This window comes from Pempheris klunzingeri, chromosome 15, assembly GCF_042242105.1.
Source record: "Pempheris klunzingeri isolate RE-2024b chromosome 15, fPemKlu1.hap1, whole genome shotgun sequence".
Taxonomy (NCBI): domain Eukaryota; kingdom Metazoa; phylum Chordata; class Actinopteri; order Acropomatiformes; family Pempheridae; genus Pempheris; species Pempheris klunzingeri.
In genome coordinates, this window is record NC_092026.1 from 3,380,858 (window position 1) to 3,403,038 (window position 22,181).

The 22,181-nt window shown below is 44.9% G+C and overlaps 1 protein-coding gene across 1 annotated transcript; it reads right to left on the reverse strand.

Moving 5' to 3' along the window:
• Positions 1-2,910: 2,910 nt before the first annotated feature.
• Positions 2,911-20,220, reverse strand: LOC139214083 (dynamin-3-like). The gene is made up of 20 exons (XM_070844823.1): positions 20,060-20,220; positions 17,855-17,928; positions 17,492-17,641; positions 16,042-16,245; positions 15,079-15,177; positions 14,750-14,910; positions 14,281-14,423; positions 13,948-14,083; positions 13,372-13,439; positions 12,746-12,884; positions 12,521-12,607; positions 11,816-11,886; positions 11,587-11,641; positions 9,980-10,093; positions 5,815-5,924; positions 4,921-5,035; positions 4,391-4,555; positions 3,945-4,174; positions 3,681-3,854; positions 2,911-2,920 (listed from the first exon to the last, which is right to left on the reverse strand). Exons 1-20 carry the CDS (start codon positions 20,218-20,220, stop codon positions 2,911-2,913), a joined length of 2,466 nt encoding a protein of 821 aa, XP_070700924.1.
• Between the last annotated feature and the right edge of the window lie 1,961 nt (positions 20,221-22,181).

The following is a 22,181-nucleotide window of genomic DNA, read 5'->3' on the forward strand; positions in this document are numbered from 1 at the left end:
ATACTGTGCACAACCACCCACTTCATGTAGTGTCATAATATCATAGTATATCATAATACATAGATATTGTATGTTGATGCTCATTCTTGCTCTTTACATAGACGCAGATTTTCCCCTTAGTTGTCTGAGTGCAATATTTCCATGTTTATTTCTGACTCTGTTGTCAATTTGTCAATTTCTGTCCTCCTGTAAATTATTTTTGAAACTGAAAGAAATGAATCCCTTATATGTGTACACATACTTATATATAAGTACACATAATCACATGACCATGTTTGTGTTGGGATCACCGGAGCAAGTCCTCTACTCAGCTCGTTTCTCAGGTGATCAGAAAGCAGCGTGATGAGAGCAGCCGGTGGTCACTGACCCTACAGGGGACGACATGAGCATGAGTCCCAACATTACAGATATACCTCATCATCAGCTCATATGCCACCTGTTGCTGAATGTTCTGATCAAGCCCCATTAAACTGAACCCCTGTGCCTCAGTGACACCATGTGAGATTTGTTAAACTAGTTTAAGGTTTAATAATAACAAGGACTCTGCCGCCATCCTGTGGCTGCCAGTGGAAACGTGCTTTGACTCCTCACTGATCGCCTTAGTTTGGTGTTCAAAAGAGGGGGTTTCAGTATGAATAGTATTCTGTGCAACACAAACATCACAACATGCACTGGTTTAGGCATTTATTGATTCCTATAGAATCTTTCAGGCTGTTTTGCTGTCTTTACTTGACTTGTTTATTACACAGGAAGTCATTTTTGAGCTTGTGGGCTGCATATACAGTACAAACATCCCAATGAGTTAATGCTGCCAACTTAATATACCGATATATCATATATATCATTTTGGTGAGGAGATGGTGAAAAGACCTGGCACCCTAACAATTTGTGCTGCTGGAGGTCTTACAGTCTGCACAGGAAGCAAACCAATAGACTACTACTATTTATCTGATTAATACTGAACAGTAGCTGGTGTTTTAATTCAGTGAAGCTGGTATTTAAGAAAAAAAACAGGATTAAATCTATTCGTCATCTTCTTTGAGTTGAACTGCTCCTAGGTTTTATGTTATGGAAACCAGTTGTGCTTTAACTTAGCCGTTGTACTCTTGTGTATACAACACTGAAAATGATTTGCGAGTGCCATTTCTCTGGCTAAAGAAAAATCCCACTAAATGAAAACACCATTAATAATGTATAAAGACGTGCTCGTAGTCTTTTGGCCTGCGTAGTATTTTACAGTGCTGCCCGACTATTTGTGGTTGAGGCTTCACAGAATTAGCTGTAACCTCACGGACATGGTAGACAATTTAAACCCACGGAGAAAACACAAAGTTTCAGTATACATCAGTAAGAAAACAAGCCACAGCACGTTGTTTGTGAACGACATATTATTCTGCAGCACTCCGGGGAGGAGATCTGCAGAAACGTCTCCAATAAAGATTCTGTTGACAAAGTGAGACATTATGAGGAAGAAGTTTATTGAGGAGCGATACAGAGACACAAAAAATAACAACTGATGCAATTCCCCTGTTTAACATTATGCCCTCTGCTAAACAATGAGCACACTACAACTGGAACCATTTTGTCGTTGGTGTTCAGCAGGTGTATTATTATCTTCTTTTTTTTTTTTTTTTTTTCAACTTTCCAATTCTCTTTCTACATTTAGCTTTGGCAATACAGAATTGTAATTCATGCCGATAAGGCAGTCTAAATTAGAGAGAAGAGAGCATTTAGTGAATAGAGACACAGAGAACGATTAAAGCGCTAGGATCCTTGATGAGGTCTTTATAGTCCACAGGTACAGTATCTCCTTATCATTACCTATATACATCAGAACACAGTTTAGGCCCACATACACAATAACAAACTGACAGAGAAGCACTTGAACGCTGACAATAGCACCTTAAGCTCTGGTGCAGACGCTGACTGTCTGACTGGCTTCAGTGGTTGCGAGAGTGAAGGAAATAAGAGCGGCTAGAAGAGTTGAGAAAAGAGATAGAGTGCTAGTGTGTGTGATGTGCATGGAGTTGCATGTTTCAAACCTGAGAAAAAGGCTAAATGGAAACATGTAAATGCATGTTTTCTCTGTTTATTCAAGTAGGAGCCATGTTGAATTGTTCTTTTTTTAAGCTCCATCTCACAAGTCAGCGTCTGAATCAGAGCGCAAGGCTGCAAGGGTCACAACTTGACCACTGATACAGCACAGGTGGACACCTATGAGAAGGTTAAATGTATTATTGAGGCTGTTTCCATATAGAGAATACTGAAGGTGCTCCTCAGCCTTGCTATGTGTGTATGGCTGCTACTACAACACAGGAACAACTCACAAAAGTCCAACATTAAATTTAACCCCCGAGGGTTTTATGATTCGTCATTAACAGCTTTGACCATGAAAACAAATACAACTGAAACGCCAACAAACGTGCAGACGGACAGGACATGCACACGTGTCCTCACACACTCTTACACACACACACACACACACACACACACACACACACATACACAGGATAACTCGCACACAAACACGCATGTACACACACACACATACTAAGATACAACTTCTGTTCCTAAGAGAACATTAAGCTGATAATTAACACTTAAGGGGGCATTATACAATAAATTAATACAATACTAAATTAACCTCAGCCTACATATAGGCAAATTAGTCCCTCCCCCGTATACATACACACAAAACACACGCACACACACTCTACATACACACACTCCCATGCAATAAAAGCAGCTTATGTGCCATGCTGCATTTTGGAATGAGTAGGGCAGTACGACTGCTGAGCGTATTTTCATGTAGAAGCAGCAAGTGGGGGTAGTGGCTGACTTGGTGAGGGGTTCGTGTGTGTGTGTGGGACGGGTAGAGGTTCCAGGGACTGATACTGGGTAGTGGATCTGCTAAGCAAACCTGGACCACAGGCGAGCAACAAGCGCACATACACATACACCACAAGACAAGTACCATACTGTACATAGATATATGGACATCGTCACCTGGCAGGAAATTGAGGGTCAAGGGGTCAAAGACTTCAGTGTCTGCACTAAGGAGAGACCAGGACGGCAGAGCCGTGGCTAAGAGAGGAGGGATGTAGTGGGTGATGGGGAGAGATATGGGTGTGTGGAACCCCTTCAGATGCTTATGGCGGGGCTTGTCTTGTAGGAGATGGCGGGGGCCGTCGGCTTTGGTTTAGAGAGTGAATAATAATGTGAAGAGTCAGAGGACAGGGAAGATAAGGAGAGAAAGGGAACATGGGAGGGGGAAAAAAAACCCATTAGTCTTCAGTCTTCACACAAGTTTAGCAGATGTTACTTTTTCAGTATCTTAAACACACAGTCAGAATTAGCAAAGACTGTTAGAAACAAAGATGTGACTGAACATACGAAGCACTTTTATGGGATAGTAGTAGTTTATGGGATAGATGAGAAGATTGATACCAGTGTGTTAGATTAGCTTTGCATGAAGACAGCAGCATAAAGTCCAGACACAGAGCAGCTGAGATTTGATCCTGAGCAGTAAAGCTTGAGAATGATGAATATCAGTAACTTTATATTAGCAAACAGTGTTGTTATATTTCCAGTTCTATGTAAAGAATATGACTTTTTTCTGATACAGTAGAAGTATACGTAGCGTCTTCCCAACAGATTAGGTATGTGAAGGTTACATTTACCTGGGGATGCTAGGAGGGGCCCTGTTAGGGCGGCTGGGAGCCTGAGGGCTGTCAGCACTGTTATTGAAGGGGCCCAGGGGTCCTGGGCGGTTCGGTGGTGGTGGAGCCCCTCGAGGAGCCGGACGCTGGCCTGAAGACATCCTCCTGGGGGCAGTGGGGCTGGGTGGAGGAGACCTGGAGAAAGGACAGGAGGTACTGTTGAATATGGTTGAGTAAAAGCACAGGTGTTTATGTATACGATCAGTTTAACTCCGGTAACTCTACCTGCGACTAGCTCCTCCCATCCAGGAGGTGTCGACCGGCGGAGGCATGGGGGTGGTGATGGTGGAGGTGGAGATATCCCCGATGATCATCAGGGCCTCCTTCAGGGCCTGGTGGGTCCTCAGCACCTCGTCCCTCCTCTGGGCCTGCTCCTGGGACTCGTCCATCAGGGCGTTCTGGTCGCCGGCAGAGTACAGCTGGGCCAGCAGCTCTGCGTTGATGAACTCTTTCACCTGGTGGCAGGAAGAGGCAGCGCAGGATGATAATTACAATTGTAAAACTGCAGAAATGAAGTATAGACCATTTGGTGGTTCACTCATGTCACTATTATTATTATTATTAGTCGGAATGTGATAGCTTCTACACCATATACTTAACTAATACAGCAATGCAAAGGAAAGCTGTCCTCACAGCCCAAATAAAAGAACATCTGAGTAATCTTTTTTTACATTGTTGATCATGAGATGCATGATGGTCTTGGGCATGAGGTCCCGGATGCACTTGTTGACAATAGCCATGTAGGAGTCCACCAGGTTACGGATGGTTTCCACTTTACGCTCCAGCTGAGGGTCCATGGAGAAGTTATCTGAGGTGGTGGTGCTCTCACTCTCAACCTGTAGAGGGAGAGAGGAGAAAAGGAAATGAGACAATGGCAAAAAAAATGTATTTACAATGCATTTTGGTGCATTATATGAATCTGACTGAGTCTTGAACACAGGATGTTTGCTTTTTGTTCTGAAATAACAGCACTCCTAAAGTATAAATGTTACAAGTGCCAAATGAGCTTCTTTCCAATACTGCCCTACAAACTATGATCAAATGTGGAAAGTTTCAAAAGCCGTGAAACTAGGTGATAAAATAAGGCTATTATTTTCAAATAGTAATGAAATGAGCAACATAGAAGAGGGAACCAAAGCAATGAAAGTGTCACTCCGGGAGTAAAAGACCAATTAAATGGGGGATTAATGAATTTGCTGACCGTGGTGGTCTTCTCAGGATAGACCCCAGCGCGAAGGAGAGAAGATTTCCAGCTGTCCACATCGTCCTGAGAGTCACAGGCCAACTCCAGGGTGCGATTATCCTTGTACACATTCCTAAAGACCATGACACAGGAGAACGTGCTCTCATGGAGGTCATCAAAGAACTCACATTCTACACCACCGTGCGTCAAAACAGAAAAGTGGAGGCAGTGTATTTAATCAATCATCATCATCATAATTTGACTGAACTGATCCATCAATGATTAATTATTTAACAACATGTAGTGAATGCTCCTCATTGTTACCAAAAGAGTTCAACTTGGACATCTGGAAGTATTGATAGTATCAGGTTATGCGCCTCCTTCCATGCGGGATGTTTTGTTGTTTAACCCTGTTTTCGGTTTTTAGTCTTCAAATCGATGAGGAAACTGAATAACCATAAAACAAACTGCTAAAGGCTCGAGCCGGGTACAAAATACAGTTTTTTCCATGTTATGGAAGCATTTCAGTCCTGTCAGCGACCAGCCTTTTGTTATCACAATCAACCAACTGTTACAACATCAAGACCTTAAAGTTACACTGAACTAATAATTCCTAATAATTGTAATTGCCTGATTCTTAAAAGCACAAGATAGAAATGAAACACTTCATAAAGTGAGCTGAAGATCTGTTAGAAATAGGTCGACTTGGTTCGAGCCTGCAGTCGTGCATACATGCATACATACGTACTGTTTCAAACCATATAATCCAAAACATATTTCGCTCGGTGCACCAGCACACAGGCCTTGAACTCTCTAACTCTCGGTACTGCATGCGATTGCTGTCAGAGGTTTTGCTCATTTGAAGCTGCAAATTCACAAAGAAGTATAAGTTTTATGGTCTAAGCAGCTGACCTTGACTCTGTATTGAAAATACAGAATATGTGCTTGCTGGACATGAAGCTCTTTTCCACATCGCGGACCTTCAGGTTGTCTAGAGGGAGCATGTACTTCTTCTCCTTCTCCTGCAAACGAGGAAAACAGAAGGTATGGATTGAGGGCACTTTTATGACGAATGCAATTTGCCCCGTTTGTTATTTTTCTCAATTGTTGTGCAATGAATTTTAGCGCGAACAATTGTGCAAGATTACGTCTACGAGAGAAAGGTGAAATCAGGTTTTTAAGAGGGAGAGAGGGGGTAAGCAGAGAGAAAAGGGGGTGACAGGAGGGAGGAGGAATGGGGGAGAAATGAGAGTGGGAGGTTGGGGGCGGCGGGTGGAGAAGGGGGAAGCAGAACCAGAGAAAGAAATAGGGAGAAGGAGAGCACATGTGGAAGTCATTACAGTGTGGGTCAAGACACAGTCGTTCTTCACGGTGCTTTTTGCACGGGGAGAGCTGGAAGGATTCTCCGGCAGAGGTAAAGACGGAGAAAAGGCACTTATACTGCATGTGTGGCGCTGGAGGTCCGGACAGCGCGCTGCTCAGACACAATGTTCATCTTCTGAAGCTCGAGCACGACTGTGACACACTCAAACTGGCCCTGAAGCGACTCTGCGCCTCACTTTTACTCCATCCTACCCTCCATCTTTCTTGACTCTCTGTCTTTTTTTTCTTTTATCCCTCCCCCTCTATATTTTTTCAATATTTTTTCTTTCCATTCCAGAGGGGCCCACTTCCTGCCTGATTTTTTTTGAAGAAGGAGGGAGAGAGAGAGAGAGAGAGAGAGGGAGAGAGATTAAATGACAGCCTGGCGTTAAAACTCAACATCTGGTAGTGCTTAGCAGCACACAGAGAACCAGGGAAGGAGGGAGAAGTTAAAGAGACGGCGGGTGAAGGAGGAGGAGAGCGACCACGGAGAAGCAACACTAAAGTGGATTTGCGAAAGATTTGCAGAAGAAAGCCCACATCTGGTCTGAGGGTCCGGAGAGTGGTGGTAGATGATCGCAGGTAAGAATTAAAGAGGATGAGGAGAGAGGACGAAAGAGAAGACAAGAAAACTCTGCAGACTCTTCTGTGTTGTATTCCCCAAGGGGTCACTACAGCCCAAATATGGTCACGCAGGTCCCCTCCCTCTTCCTCTCTCTTCCTCTCCCTTTCTCACTCACTCACCCCCCCCCCTCTGTCTCTCTCTTTCCCTCTTTTTTGTAATATCCCCTCCCTGAGCGTGCAGCCAGTCTGTCCCAGTCGTCTGAGCGAATATGCCACGTCAAGGCTGGATACTCTTCATGGCCGGCGTGACCAAAACGGACCGCGAGGGGACCCAGAGCTCAAACATCTTAGCAAAGCAAATAAACACGGCAAGAGACGTGCACCAAAGAGCTGTTGAAGGCGGCAAACGTGGATGAGGCGAGTCGCAGCGTTGAGGGGTTTTTCGATAGACGGGATCCTTTCTGCCAAAATGGAGAGGGGCGAAGGGAGGGCGCAGACGACAGAGCCGCCGCGAGCATCTGGAAAACAGCACACCAGGCCTGGCTCTTACACTCCGGCTCCGTCCACCCAGTGTTCAGACTACCTGTTCATTGTCATACTGGTGTACAGTAGTCTGCACATTGGTTAGACTGGGCATGGACCCTCTTCTGTCAGTCTGTCTTTCTGTGTCGCTGTCTCTGTCTGTCTGTTGGCATTTTAGGTCTCCAAGATGTGTGGTTTTTGCATCTGTTCCTTCCTCCTCACCCTCTGCTATTTTTAATCTATTGATCATCTGTATGTGGTCCATATTCATCTGTATTTTGTCCTAAGTGCATTCTAACACTCACCACTTCCTTTTCACTTCTTTTTTTTGGAATAAACATACAACACCAACTTTCAACACTAACTGCAGATTTGACAACTTGCTGTGGAAACAAAGGTCGAGTCGAAATTTTGAGCCAGAATGATAAAAGCTCTAAAGCCAAAGCTCACAAAATAGGGAGCTCACATAATTTATAGCATGAATGAGTGAGTGTGCAGGCTGCTAGCCTGGTGCTCTGATGAAGATGTGGTCCACTGGAAGGGGGAGGAGCGAATGTGGCTGCAAAGCATCTAACACAGGCCAAAGGAACGAGGGCCAATCAATCAAATAGAGTTTGAAAATACAGTCAGACACCTCCAGTGAAGTTATTTCAGTGGGTGGCCAAAATGGACTTAAGGCAAAGGACACTGATGTATGCTAGATTGCTGTGGTGTCAAATAACTGTAAAAAGCTGGTAGGAAAAGTGTTTTGCAAGCAATCCAAAAGCTCCACTGCACAAAGAATATATATATATATATATATATATATATATATATATATACACACACCGGATGTTTTGACCAGTCAGTTAAATGAGTCTATTTGAGTGAGCTCTGGTGTTGTTGGGTTGTGGAAGAAGGACAAGTTAAAAGCGGACATGCAACTCTTTCACTTTTGTATGTGGAATATTACGTACTGTATAGGTGACTCAGTGTCCTGAAGTGATAGCTGGTTATGAAGTTGAATGTCAGAAATAGAAATGGAAGCGTTTGGGGGGGGGGAGTCGGGGATATTGGTATGAAATAGAGGGGTTCTCTCTCTGCCGAAACACTGAAGGCTGATGCTCGGATTAAAAACTTGTGACTCTCTTGCCAAGAATGTGAGCAGTTCCAAAGTAACTGCCAACCACACCAAGAGAGGGAGGAGGGTGTGCGAATGTGTGTATGTGCGTCCGTGCGTTTGCACGTGCATGCGTATGTGACTATAGAAAGTTTGCGGAGTGTAAAAAACAGAAATATACAAGGCGAAGCCGCAGAGTCTATAATTTCCCATATTACCACACTGACGTATCAAATGACAATCTGTGGACCCAGCGCTGTGCGGCCCATGTGCTGTCTGAGGGCTGAGTGTGCTTTCATATATTTTGGGTGTCTGTGAGTGAACATTTGGTTGGGGTTGGGAGTCTTCCAAATTTTGCGAAGAAGAGGCGAATGCCTGAACTCCCAGTGGAAAGAGGTGGGGACAGGAGAGAGAGAGCATAGAAGGGAAACTCCGAGACAAAGAGAAAGATGAATGGAAAGTACAAGTGAATGGCAGGATCACGGCCACATATGTAATCTAACTGGTAAACTGCTTTATAGTGGTGGTGATCCACGCTTCAACAAAGGCTGAATGCTCACAGACAGTAAACTGGCCACAAGTTAAGACAATCTCCATAAAAATCTATTTTACAATCAAGGCTGGAGAGAAGACTGTTGTCTCTACGCTCTCTACTTTGTGGAGCTGCACCTTGGCAAGAGACTAAACAAGGTCCACTAAACAAACAACAATGCAGCAACAGCACCAACTGGCTGAAGGAGTTGCGGTGTGTCTGCCTATCTACACTTGCTGTGCAGAATATCCTCCAACCTGTACAGCAGGCACAGACAGGCAGATAGACATCAGCCTGCCCAATCAGCCAGCAGGACGGACCACATGCTGCATCCTGGTGATGCAATGGACTTTTCTTTCCTCTGAAAGCAGTATGATGATGTGTGATGTATCTGATGTATCATCAATGATAACGGAAATAAAATAATAAAAATTCTGCTTTCTTTAAAAAAAAAAAAAGAGAGACTGGAGGCATTAATCCACCACTAGAAAGTTATTCTCCACAACATCACATTGTCTTATCCATCAGATTATTGTTGGGGTTATATTCCTAATAAAAGAGTAAAGGAGCAATCCCATAGAGTCGTTGAATATCTTTACACCCTGCAGTCAGAAGACATTCAGATGAAACATACACCTGGCATGTATTCATATCGAACCAACACTGGAAAATAAATCCTCATCCTCAGTATGAATTAAAAAACGACCAATCCTCTCACTCTTAAGGAAAACAACGTCTCTATTTGCGTGCTACAGGCACCTGCTAAAGTGGCTAACGCTGCTGAACACATAGTGTATAAAGCTTTTAAAGCTGAACTAAAGCAATAATGTTACTGACCAGAAAACCGAAACAATCAGCTGAAAGACACTAAAATGCTCTGAACAGCTGAGGGGACCTGCAGAGCCAGTTGATAATTTGCTGTTGGTCCGTTATGACGAGCGAAACCCTTTCACAATACAAAAAGTAATATATTGATTACAGCTGCTTTATAAACTCACCTCATCATCCTTGAACCAGGAGAGGCTCTCAGCGGTCAGCACAAACCAGTACTCCTTGGCTCCTCCCTTCATGATGCTAATGTTGTTGATGGTCAGCCAGCCTTTGCGAATGACCTGAGGGGAAGGTAAGGTCACACAGTCAGAAATAATGTTACAGGTAAATGAAACAATACTACGAGAAGAAAAAAAAACAACCTCTAAAACAATAAATCCATACAACACATCGTGGCTAACGCTAGCCCAGATCTGTGCAAGTCATCAACGCATGAACTGCAATGAAATGTGCGTGAAGGTCAGGTTAGGTGTGTCATCGTGTCTTTGTGACTCACGCAGCGCCGAGCATGTGACTGAGTGTCAGTGCAGTCTCATGCAAGGAACTGTCTCCACAATGCCACAAGCAGGGGCCCGTGTTAGCTTGTTAAGTAACCATTGTGTTAAGTGCTCCAAGCACACGACAAAGCATGTGTGTGTGTCTACTGTGTTAAGTGTATTAAAGCTACAAGCCCTACATGAACAGGCCTTTGGGCACAGTGCCAAGTGATTATTAGGTTAGATTACTGTCAGTCTTGCAACCGCCTAAGACTCACTAAGGAGGTTACCCAAATCATTACAAAGCCTTTCTGTCATAGGCACAAATTAGAAGGCTGTTTTGTGCCTGGATCCACGGCAGGATACTAAGAGAAATCATATTTCTAACACTTTTAGTCCTACAGATGGTATTCTCACTGCCAAACCGAGGAAAAATACAAGTTTTATTTGTCTAGTTGGCAACCCCTTGTAGTCTGCGGACCTTGATGGGTGAAGGGGGTGTTAGAGGGTAAACGGTCAGATAGTAAATTCTTACAATCAGGCCTGATGCGGGAGGAGAGGAGGCCTGCAACGGGAAGGAATGTGTGGGATTCAGACACCTTTCGGCACTAAAAAATGGCAACTTTTCTTGTGCAACTTGTCATTAAGTGAATGCCTCTGCTCAACATTATCTTACACGGCCAATTATTGGCCTGTCAGAGTAAAAAATGAGACAATGACAGGTAATGGTGCTGGAGAGCACCACGTAATGGGCAGAAGTGTTACTGCAGGCACAAATGACATTGCAAACCATAACCCACAATGAGCGATACTCACCAACAGACACCCATAAGAGGGCAGCTGAGATTCTCACTAAGGGATGGGGATGAAATGCAAAGTGGCACCTTGATGACACAGGAGGGGTTCAAACAAAGGGAAATGTCTCAACAACAATACCTGTGATGATGGTGGCATAAAGTAATAGAACCCAATGTGATTCTTTTACTGATAAAATCATAAAACCAACACACCTGGTGCCCCACTAAACATCATACAAGCATGCATGACTAAAATCCGAAATAATAATAATAATAATAAAAGTATAGGGATGAAATGTACACAACATAACATTTGTGGGATGCAAAGGATTTACTGAAATGAAAGAGTATCTCAGAACAGATCTCTCTCATTTCAGCATCTCTCTGTCTTTTAGTCTGTCTGCAGCAGCCATCCTCTGCTGTGTGTGTGGGTGAGCAGTCTTTCCTTGACCTTGTGCTCCGCTGTTGGTGCATGACAGACAAGACGTGACAAATGCTCACCTGATTTCCTGCTGAACTCTGGCTCTTATTAGTCTGACTGCTTCTCTGCTGCGCACTGCGGCGGGGGAGACGACAAAACAGGGGTGGCGGGAGACACGGAGGGAAGACAAGGAGACAAACATGACACGGGTGAAAGGAGGTCTTCTAAACGTTCGTCTTCACCGGCCTGACATCTTTAAGCATCAATAATTCATCACGGTAGAGCCGAGCTAATAGATGGAGCGTTTACTTAGCAAAGCCAATGAAGTCTTCGTGGTTAGTGTTGATGTAAGAGAGCTGGATGTCTATCAGCAGCAGAACCTGAAACAACACAAGACATTTGACATGAAGGAACCCATTCTTAAAGGAATACAGTCATTTAATTAATAAAGACTTATTTGTTGTTGTTGTTGTTTTGTTTTTGTGAGAGTTAGATGAGAAGATGGATACCACTCTCATGTCTGCACGCCAAATATGTAGCTACAGCTAGCAGCTGGTTAGCTTAGCATAGCATAAAGCCTGGGAGCAGTGGAGACCAGCTAGCTTGTGTCGTATAACCACGATGTGCCGTTTTTACTTTGCTTTTCGTGCACGTTAGACAAACAAGATGTGCTCGTGCTAGTGTGTGGGTTCTGTGTTACTATCAGACAGAGCCATGCTAGCTTCTGGTCTCTGTGCTAAGCTAAGCTAAGCTAAGCTAACCAGCTGCAGGTGGCAGCTTTATATTTATCATACAGACACAAGAGTGACATTTATCCCAAAATATCATGTGCTATACAGTATGTAATTTAATAGTAATCTGTTTTTGATTAAACGTACCATGTTTTTAAGTGTGTAACATGATATCAAGAAGTTGGCTTTACATGCATGTGTGTGTGTGTGTGTGTGTGTGTACATGCCACAGCCCTTCCCTCAGGAACAAATGTGTATGTTTGGAAGTGAAACCAGTGTTTACCTGGTCCTTGGCCCGACTCTCCCTGTCTCGGATATGAGAAGTCACGATCCTCTCCGTTTCCTCGCGCAGCATGGGGAAGCATTCCAGCTGAAAACACACCACGCAGCTCATCACTCAATGAGTAATATAAATGTTGTTTCATCCATCCCTCTCCATCCCGTCTTCCTCCAGTTACCCTTCATTCCCTTCAAAAACTTCCAAACCCGCACAGATCACAAGAGTTACCTTGGTGGAGCACTGGCGCACGGTGTTGATCAGCTCCTGGATGACCATGTCCACACACTTGACGCAGGGCTCTTTCAGCTTTATAACCTGCTTCTTCACTATGGCCTCAAACGCCATGTCTGGGGTGAAGAGTCCAGTCCTGACAAAACAAGGTCACAACGGAGATGAAACGTGGTGTTCCTTTTCGACGGCTCTACCAGGAGCAACCATAGACTTTACTCTACATACAGTCTGTGTTTGAAACAGCCAAAACCTTTTCTTGGTGAAAATAATATGGTCATATTATAGTATATATTCTATTCTTAGAGGGAACTCAAGCTAAAAATTGGTGTTTCTTTAAATGTCAGACTCTCTCTTATTTGGTGGCTAAAGTTTTATGGTTGCGGTGGCGAACCGTAACCCATAAGAGAGAAAGAAAGACAACATGCTCCTCCCTTGTTCATAAATCCCATCCAAACGTTGTATTTTTGGCAAACCATATTCAAACATCTGTAATTTTTACTTGTTATCATGTTTTTCACATCCACCTAAATATATTTATATATTTATAATGCTAACAGGCAGAAAGTGTGGCGAGAAAATGAAAGATCCCAGCGATCATGTTTTTGGGTAGACACCTATCCTACCTGATACCGTGGATGTTCTTGATGGCATAACTGATCTCGCGGCGCATCTCCTTCTCATCGCACTCCATCTGAGGGGAACACAGACGAGGAGTTTTGACAGTGGATAACAGAGATAAAGAGATAAAGAGAGGAGAGAGGGGAATCGAAGCAAAACTTCACTTGTACAATGAGTTTTAACAGAATAGTGAAGCTATTCAGGGATCATTCAAGAGAAAACCATTGTACAGGGTGTGTGACGAGCTGGAAGTCATTCAGTGTTTTTGTCAGCCTTCTAGACTTAGTTGTCATAAAATTAAATGAAAAAGAAGACAAATGTGAACTGAGGGTGTCATTATTTCACTTGTTCCCTGTGCAGTTTAGATTGTTTTAGGAATCTGTCTTTAAACAAGGCATATTAGTCAGAGCCATGGCTATCACTGAGTATTTTTCCATTTTTAAAGCAATTTTTAGCAACCAGGAAGGAGTTTAGAGTCTACATTTCATGTCCAGGTCAGAATTTCCTACAGGTGTGTTCGAATAATTGGACCGAGCTGATTTTTTTTGCAGGACCAGTGTCTTTAACATGCAATATATCACCTTGACCAGCTCAAAGGGGAAACGCTCATGGAAGATGCGGTTGATTTTGGCTCCACCAGACAGCTCCACTGTGTCCACCTGATCCCCTGAGCCCTCAATCCTTTTCTCAAAGTCCACAGAGAACTGCTGCACCATCCTGCAACAACAGCAACAAGCAAAACATGGTGAACAAAAAAACAGCAGTGGCTTCTGAACACAAATATATAAGCTGGTAAGCAATGGCTACCATAGAAAAAAAAGTAATTATGTCTTCAGAGGAAAGACATTTTACAGGGTTTTTATGAACTAAATCTATTGTAATGCTGTTGTTGTGAGAAAACGGGGGCTACTGACTGCAACAGCTGCTTGGTTTTGCGGGACGGGTCATCAGGTCGGTATCCCCGGTATTCCTCGGCCTCCTTGTCCAGAGCCAACAGCTGGGACTGCAGCTTGCTGCGGAAAGCTGGCAGGGTGTCCCGGATGTGGTTGGTCAGTTGCTATGGAGACAGAAAGCCAGCAAAATGAAGGAGAAAAAAAGTACAATACATAGATTATGTCACTGGCATTGTGATTTACCGATCACGTAATCAAAGACGAGCCAACGTTTGCACAACAACAACGCGGAGAAAGTGTGGAATGCCTGTGCGAAATTAGAAGTTGATAGGAGCTGAACTGGGAACAGCGGGTGCTTTTTCCACCCACTGACAGTCTGCATCACCCACACTGGTGTGCCATACAAAGGAAATAAAAAAAAAGAGGCAGCCGTCTTATTAATTATGTAAAGTGCACCGTGAGGAAGCACTGGGAGTAAATCTATGATCACCTCGTTGAGCACTCTCTGCAGGCGCGGGGTGCCCATTTTCTCAGCCATGTGCCTGTACGACGGGTGGGACAAAAAGAACTTCCTCTCCGCCTCCATGGCTGCCTTGATATCTTTCTTCCCATCGATGTCCTTCTGACTGCGATTCACCACACCAATATAACCTGGGAATGAATAAACAAAGACACAAATGGAGAGGAATAATGAAACGATAATCCCGGGAGACGGAGGCAACAGCGGCACGAGCAAGATAAAAAGAAAAGCAAGCAGTGGAAGGTGAGACAAGGACAGAGATATTGGATAGTGTGACACACACACACACACACACACACCTCTTCTCAGCGGCAGCAACTTGTTCTCTAGGACATCTCGGGCATCAGTGCCCTCGTCCATCAAATCCAGCTTGGTGATCACTCCAATCGTCCTCAGACCTGGAAAAGGGAACAAAAAGAGTGAGGAAGCGTATAACTGAGATATACACGCTTTTTTTGGAAATTTAAAGGCAACATTTGGATGGTTGATTAATAGTTTGGGTCACTTTTCTGCAATAGAAACGCAGCATTTGCAGGTACCACCTTCTTAAGTGTGAGTTATTTCTGTTGTATGTCATTGTAAATTGAACATGAGGGGTTTTGGACTAGGAAGATGTCACCTAGAGCATCAACAAGAGCATTATCACAAGATCAGTCTGGGATCCTGAGGGCCTGTGGCCACTTTGCCCAGTTTATAATGCATCCTTCTTTCTTCTTCTTTACTCGTATTTAATTCTTCTCTCCTTCCAGTATCCACCTCGCTCTCCTTGTCTGATATCATTCATCCTTCCCACAAGGTTACTTCGTCCAAGCTCTCCTCTTCCTTGCTAATTCCGTCCTCCTCTCCCGTCTGAAGGTCAACCTCTTGAGGCATTAAATTAAGTTGATTCCTTTCTCCTTCATTACCCTTCCTCATCATCCCACTTCCAGTGTCTCTTTCTCCTCAGCCTCACCTCTTCCAGGTTTCCTTTTTCCCTTGTACTTCTCCTAATTTATTGTTTCATGGCCTTCTTAGCCTCCATTTTCCCTCCTTTCAGCCCCTTGTCACTAATAATAATATGACATTTGATTGATCGCTTTGGGGCAGTTCTGTTTCCACATTTGGAGAGGTCAAAGGACAAGGTCAGACACTGCACATCAAGCACCACAAGGCCACCTTTTTACGCTTCTAATTTACTTCCAGTCCACGTTCTCCATCTCTGCAACAATGTCCTTTACTCCCAATATCCTCTCCATCTCCATTTCCCCGTGCCCCTTCCTTACCCTGTGGATCTACGTCTTTCGACAGCTTCAGAGCATCAGAGTTGGCCAGGTCAGTGTTGGCCGGAGTGACGGCCAGGATCAAGCAGCTCTCTCTGGTGATGAACTGCATAATCATGTCCCTGATCTGCTGCTCGATGTCCACAGGCTGGTCTCCGACCGGCACCTTCGTGATCCCCGGCAGGTCGATGAGCGTCAGGTTGAGCACTGCACAGTCACAGGAGCACAACATGAGGCATGCATGTGGCTTATTGTTAGTTAGAGGGGGATCTTCATTAGTTCCTTTGCATTGTTTTAGCTGGGATAAAAATACAACTAAATTTGAATTTGACTATGTTTCTTAGCCGGTACAAAACAGTTAGAACTGTAGTTAGAGGAAAAACATAAAGCCCAAAATACCATAACCAAACGCAAACGACTCTTTCACCTTGAAACGATTGGGTTGCACCAGCTGTTTGTAAATTCACTACTTAGGTTCAAACTAATAATAATAGTAATGAGTCGGGAACAAGTAATGAACTGAACTTCCCAGTTTTAGGAGGAGAATCTATAGAATAAACGTAGCTAACAGACAATCCTTTAGAAATGTAACCTAGATATTCTCCTGTTTAACAGTGAGTTGTACTAACAGACCTGGATTTATCTGATTTAGCTAACGTAATGAACGACTCTCGGTCATTTAAGCTACCAGTATTGGCGTAATGTTTTGTAATTTGAGGCATTTAAAATCTTTATGAAACAAACCTCTTCTAACACTAGTCTTCACCCTGAACAGGTTGTATGTTAGCAAACAACGAGTTTCATTACCTGTAAATATGAAGTAACCTCTATGTGAAAAATAGCGTCTGTGAGACAAACTTGTTTTAATTAAGATAAGATAAGATAAAGAAATAAAAAGATCAATACATTTGTGATTAATTGTCAATTAGGCCTAACCAGATATAGTGAATTCAAATGTTCTTTAATGTTTTTTTTTTTTACATGCTATCACTTTTAAACCAGAAATAATGAACGATATGATCTAATAGCTAATAATTAAAAGCTAAATCCAAAACAAATAACGATCAGTTTTGTTCTGAATGATTCTCTGCAAGTGGCCGAGGGTCACAGATGGTAGAAAGGTGAATTAACTAGTCCATCATTTCACATTCACTTCAAGGGACATCAGTCCTGCATTAGTACAGTATTCAGTAATAACCACGCAGAGCCTTCACACTACTACTTGTTTGGCTGACTCCTTTTAGAAATCCATTCATGCATAATCATGTCACTGGTAAAACCATTTTCTTTGTTTCTAATGACCCATTTTCTGAAAGCATTTTCAGCCAGCTAACAACACAAGGAGCCAGAGTATGGTGACTCACAGCTAGTCAGAGTCCACTCTGATTCAAAAGTGTTATTGCATGCTGTTACTCTGCAGTGAAAGGAAGGAAGCGGAGTTAAGGCTTCGCACCGTGAGGGGAGTAAACCCGCAGGTTGATCGGGACGGGAGATATGCCCTTGTTGGCCCCCGTCACGCGGTCCGTCTCCGCCTCGATCTCTTGGCGTACCTCATCGAAGTCAGTGAACTTCTTCCCTTTGCAATGGAGGAACTCAGCCCATTCTGGGAGGATGAAAATGAAGAATACAAGGCTGAGATTAGTGCTGGCAGTGCTGCATGTGTATGAGAGGAAAATAATGCCAGTGTGAGAGGGAAAAAAGCCAAGGGGGAAAAAGCAGTACCATTTTAAAAAGGGCGAGGGGGATGCTGCATTTGTTTGTATTTGTGTGTGTGTGTGTGTGTGTGTGTAGGTGTGTAAAATGTGTGCACACCCACCTGCAGTGGCGCTGATAAGCTGCAGAACCAGGGGCCTGCGGGTGACAATACCAGATCCACGAGGCAGAAAGTCCCTGAGGAAAGACAAAACTCATTATATCAAACCGCAGCCAATGTAAACATTTATCAAAGAGTGTAGGCACGGTGGCATAATGACATCTCTATTCCTCTTTTCTCTTTAGAACCGTTTAAAGGCACATTTCTTATAATTGCACCCCATATAACAGCATGCCACGCTACTGTAGAGCAGTCAGTGTCACTCATCTGGCATGCCGTAAACCCATTAAATACAGTTTAATAGGGGCCATTTTAAAACACAGCAACTCCTGTAGCTTTTAGCTGCTGCTGCAACTAAGTGCTGCAACAGCACAGGACAATCTGACCTGGTAAACAACAGGTCAAAATGAAGAGCTGCATCGCTGACAGGCAGCTCTCTAGTTTAAAAACGATGACTTCACCATTGCCTACGGGGCTCCACACACTAGCATGCCACACACCCGACAGCCATCACAGCCACCTCCTATGCTGAGGGTCCGTTCCAAGAAACCTTATTAAGACATATCGACCCTCGGAATTCCCTCAAGTGGGATGAGTTTTTTTTTTAAAAAAAAAACGAGACGAGCCCTCTGCTTGTCCATTCAGCGCTGTGCACAGCCAGTTCTGGACAGATGGACCATTACTCAGCATCACGCCTCTCAACGAGGCCTGGAACAGGACTAAATCAATGAATCCATCTGGACCTGCACACATGCATGTTGAAGCTGCACAAGAAGACGATCTAGCTAATTGCACATTGCTGCATGTTTGGTAAAATGGTGGGCAGAGAGGTAATCCAGTTATTTAGAGCAAGTGCTTCGTGAAGAGCAGTCAAACAATGAAGCATCAGAGGCTGAAGTGTTCTAACTTTCAGGCCCCAGCTTGTGTCAAGCTCCAAAAGCACTGGAGCCTACATTTCCCACAATGCAACTCAATAGCATCTTTCATTAGACCTTCCCTGCTCTCATCTTTCAAGCTCAACACCTGCAGTTTATATCACACATTTCCCGTTAAACACTTCCAATCTAAAGCCGAGCTTAACCAACGCAGATGACATCATAAATGACCTTGATGACACATTCAGGGTCACTTACTCGGGACATTAAAAAAGCTCCCCCCAGAGCCACAGAGGAGAAGCGAAGAGTAATCTGACATTTCTGTGTAAAATCACCGGAGTGACCCTTTAATTTCACACGTATTATACCAGCTGCCACAGACACACACACTGCAAACAGAGACACTGCAATAAGTGAATCAATTTAAGCAGTTAATTTTTCAGCAAATCCTGAGATTAAGCGATTAGCGCTTCTCTTTATGATTAGAACATTGATGTGTACTATAACTAGCCCCCAATTAAAAGGTCCTCCATCTCTTTGAAATGCAGGAATATAAAACAGAAAAGGGCCTTTTCACTGTTTCTCTCGGCTCTTGCAGCAGACAAAAGCACATCATGTAGTAGCTGTCGGTCGGTTGTTGTGGGACCTGGATGCACTTCTGTTTCTGATCCATGTTTTAGCTTAAATAAACACTACAACTGGTGCTACATGCAGAATCACATCCCTGGCTGGGGAAGGGCTTGATCCTTATCTTGGGGAAAAAAATGCAGCTGCTCATAATTTATTTGTCATGAGTGACCAAAATCCAGGGCGAGATTATGCATATTCATGTGTGCTTGCAGGAGTGGGAGATGACGCTGCTGCATTTACAGTGTGGATGGTGATTTTAAAATGGTTACCTGCAGTGACGTGTCTCTGCAATCTGCGTTTTACACAACAGGGAACATGACACCGTCGTTTTTTTTTTACAGGGTCAGCTGCATGTTAATGCCCTTGGAAGGATGCTTGGAAAAACTGAAAAAGAGATGGATATTTCTAGTACTGTGAGGGTGCCTGACTGCAGTTGGTGCTGATTCCCCAAGGTGCTCCTGTAACCCAAATACAGCTTCCCTCCTCTGTTCAGGCAGTGTTGTGTTTAAATATCTATATCTATATATATATATGTGGTGCACAGACTACAGCTGAAGGTCTGTGCTCATCACAACAGCAGTGACTTAAAGCCGGGGAGAGATGGTTTGAACTCTGCAGAGAGAGATTGGCCCCATAGGCCTCTTATGTCATCCTCAAGGTTAGAAGGAGAAGGGATTATCCTATTTCTGGTGGTCAATTTTACCTGCCGACAAAGTTCTCCAGCACGGAGCTCTTCCCTGCGCTCTGGCCGCCGACCACTGCGATCTGCGGCAGGTCCAGGTTGCAGGCCTGGCCGATGGAGCTGAAGGCATCCTGCAGCCTGTTGACCAGCGGGATCAGCTCCTCCATGCCACGGTTTCCCATGGTGCCTTTAGACGGAGGGACTCGGGATCAGCGAATGGAGAGAGAGGAGGAAGAGGAGGGGGGGGAGATGTGGCGCTGCTATATTAGTCCAGGATACCGCGGTGCTTGTTGATGTAGTGAAGTCATCTAGCCGCGCATTGCCCCCAGCCAAGCGAGGGTCGGACCGACTGTGGGAGCGGGAGGGAGGGGAAGGGGAAGGGGAAGGGGGTGGGTGCAGAAAAGAGAGATATGAATAGACAGGGACAGACAATTGCGCAGTTGCTTACCACAACCACCACAACCTCTCTCTCTCCACCACCCCAGCCCCCCTCTTGCGCACACACACACACACACACACACACACACACACACACACACACACACACACACACACACACACACACACGAAGCCTATAGTTTCAAGGGCATTTGGAGAGTGGAGCTCCATAAGCTCCACGCAGCCAAACTGAGCGAACCCGTGCGCTCCTCTCTCCGGGCTCCACGGTGATCACGCACGAATCACACGCGTAATAAAGGCAAAACAAAGCGCGCAGATAACCGCAGATATACACCACAAAACAGAGTGTCCGGGGGTGGAGGGGGGGGACACATTAATCCCACATTGTGTGGTCGGGAGCTGGGAGCCTACCCCGCCTCAGGATTCCCTCGGTGCTCTCGGTGTCCGATGGTCCCGGTCGCTGTCCAGTGCTGAAACGACGCGCAGATCCGGCAGCAAAGACGAGTGACAAGACCGCGGACGATTATACAAGCACCACCTGCTCTGGCGGTGCATCGGCCTGATCTCCCGCTCCTGTGTCCGCCTGTGGGCTGCGTTCCGGTCGGCTGAGTGTCAGCGCGGTTTCATCCCGAACACAAATTCGCCTTTGACAGATTAATCATTTTTTCGCCCTCTCCTCCGTTCCGCGGTGTAATTGCGAAGCTGCGCCTCGCTCCTACACCAATATGGACGCGGCGGAGGACCAATGGCAGCGGCGGGATCGGAGACGAGGCAGGCAGACGCGGCGCCCCATTGGCCGGGCGGGTGCAGGTTAGGCCTACCTGAGCCCGCCCCCTGTTTACATCCGTGCCATTTCTGCCGTTGTGAGTCATGCGGCACGGCTGCGCATCGCTGCAACAGAAGAGGTGGATGCGCTCCTTCAGATCCCCGCAGTAGGAGCAGAAACCAGCTGGCGTAAATTTCATACATGGCACAGTCATTTCATGTCGCCTCGCTTTGCGCATGTGGAAAAACACTGCTGTGGATGAGCTCCATCCTTTCATGACATTGACACTAAAGGCCCCGGTTCGTTCGGAAACATAAAAGCCCAGAAGGGTTTGATATAACTGGACACACACACACACACACACACGCATAAAAAAAAGTGTGATGCTCGGCCCCAGATTGTCACAGCAGGCCCGGGCTGGTGGAGGCGGTCATGCGGAAAAGGACGCTGCCATTCCGCCTCAGCCTCTCTCAGGACAACCTCTGTGCCACATAACAAGTGGCTCTCCTCCGCTGGATGTGAGATGATCTGCGAGGAGAGATCTAATTTGCTCTCTGCTACAGAAATCTGATATGAATCGAAGACATAGTAGGCCAAGCTGTGCACAACCCCCCCTCCCCCTCTCTCTCCTGCCCAGTCTGCCTGTGACAGTAGAGTCTTATTGATTTAGTCAGTATTTGCCCTTTTCATCATGGTCAGGCCTCCACAGATGGGTCACATCATGCTGCAGTGAGCTGGAAGATCACTAGGTGGCAGTAACGACTTGGCCACTGCAGCTCTGCATTTGGGCCCGACTGATATCTGCCATCATTTAAAGAAAGATCAGCAGGAATGTGATAATGCCAGAGGGTTATAAAGTCAAAATCATGGGGAGGGGGGACCTCAAATAGGATCGTGCATGTTCTGCCACAAAGTGTTTGCATCTCTGGTGTTTTCAGAAAACAGAGACTGGATCCGTTGCCAGGATGTTGTGAAGAG

Excerpts from the sequence above, each read along its gene's own strand:
- LOC139214083 (XM_070844823.1), bottom strand. The coding sequence starts at position 20,220 with ATGGGAAACCGTGGCATGGAGGAGCTGATCCCGCTGGTCAACAGGCTG. Across the intron at positions 12,885-13,371 it reads AAGAACATCCACGGTATCAG|GACTGGACTCTTCACCCCAG; the intron begins GTAGGATAGGTG and ends TTGTTTTGTCAG. Across the intron at positions 11,642-11,815 it reads GACTTCATTGGCTTTGCTAA|TGCGCAGCAGAGAAGCAGTC; the intron begins GTAAACGCTCCA and ends CCCCCGCCGCAG.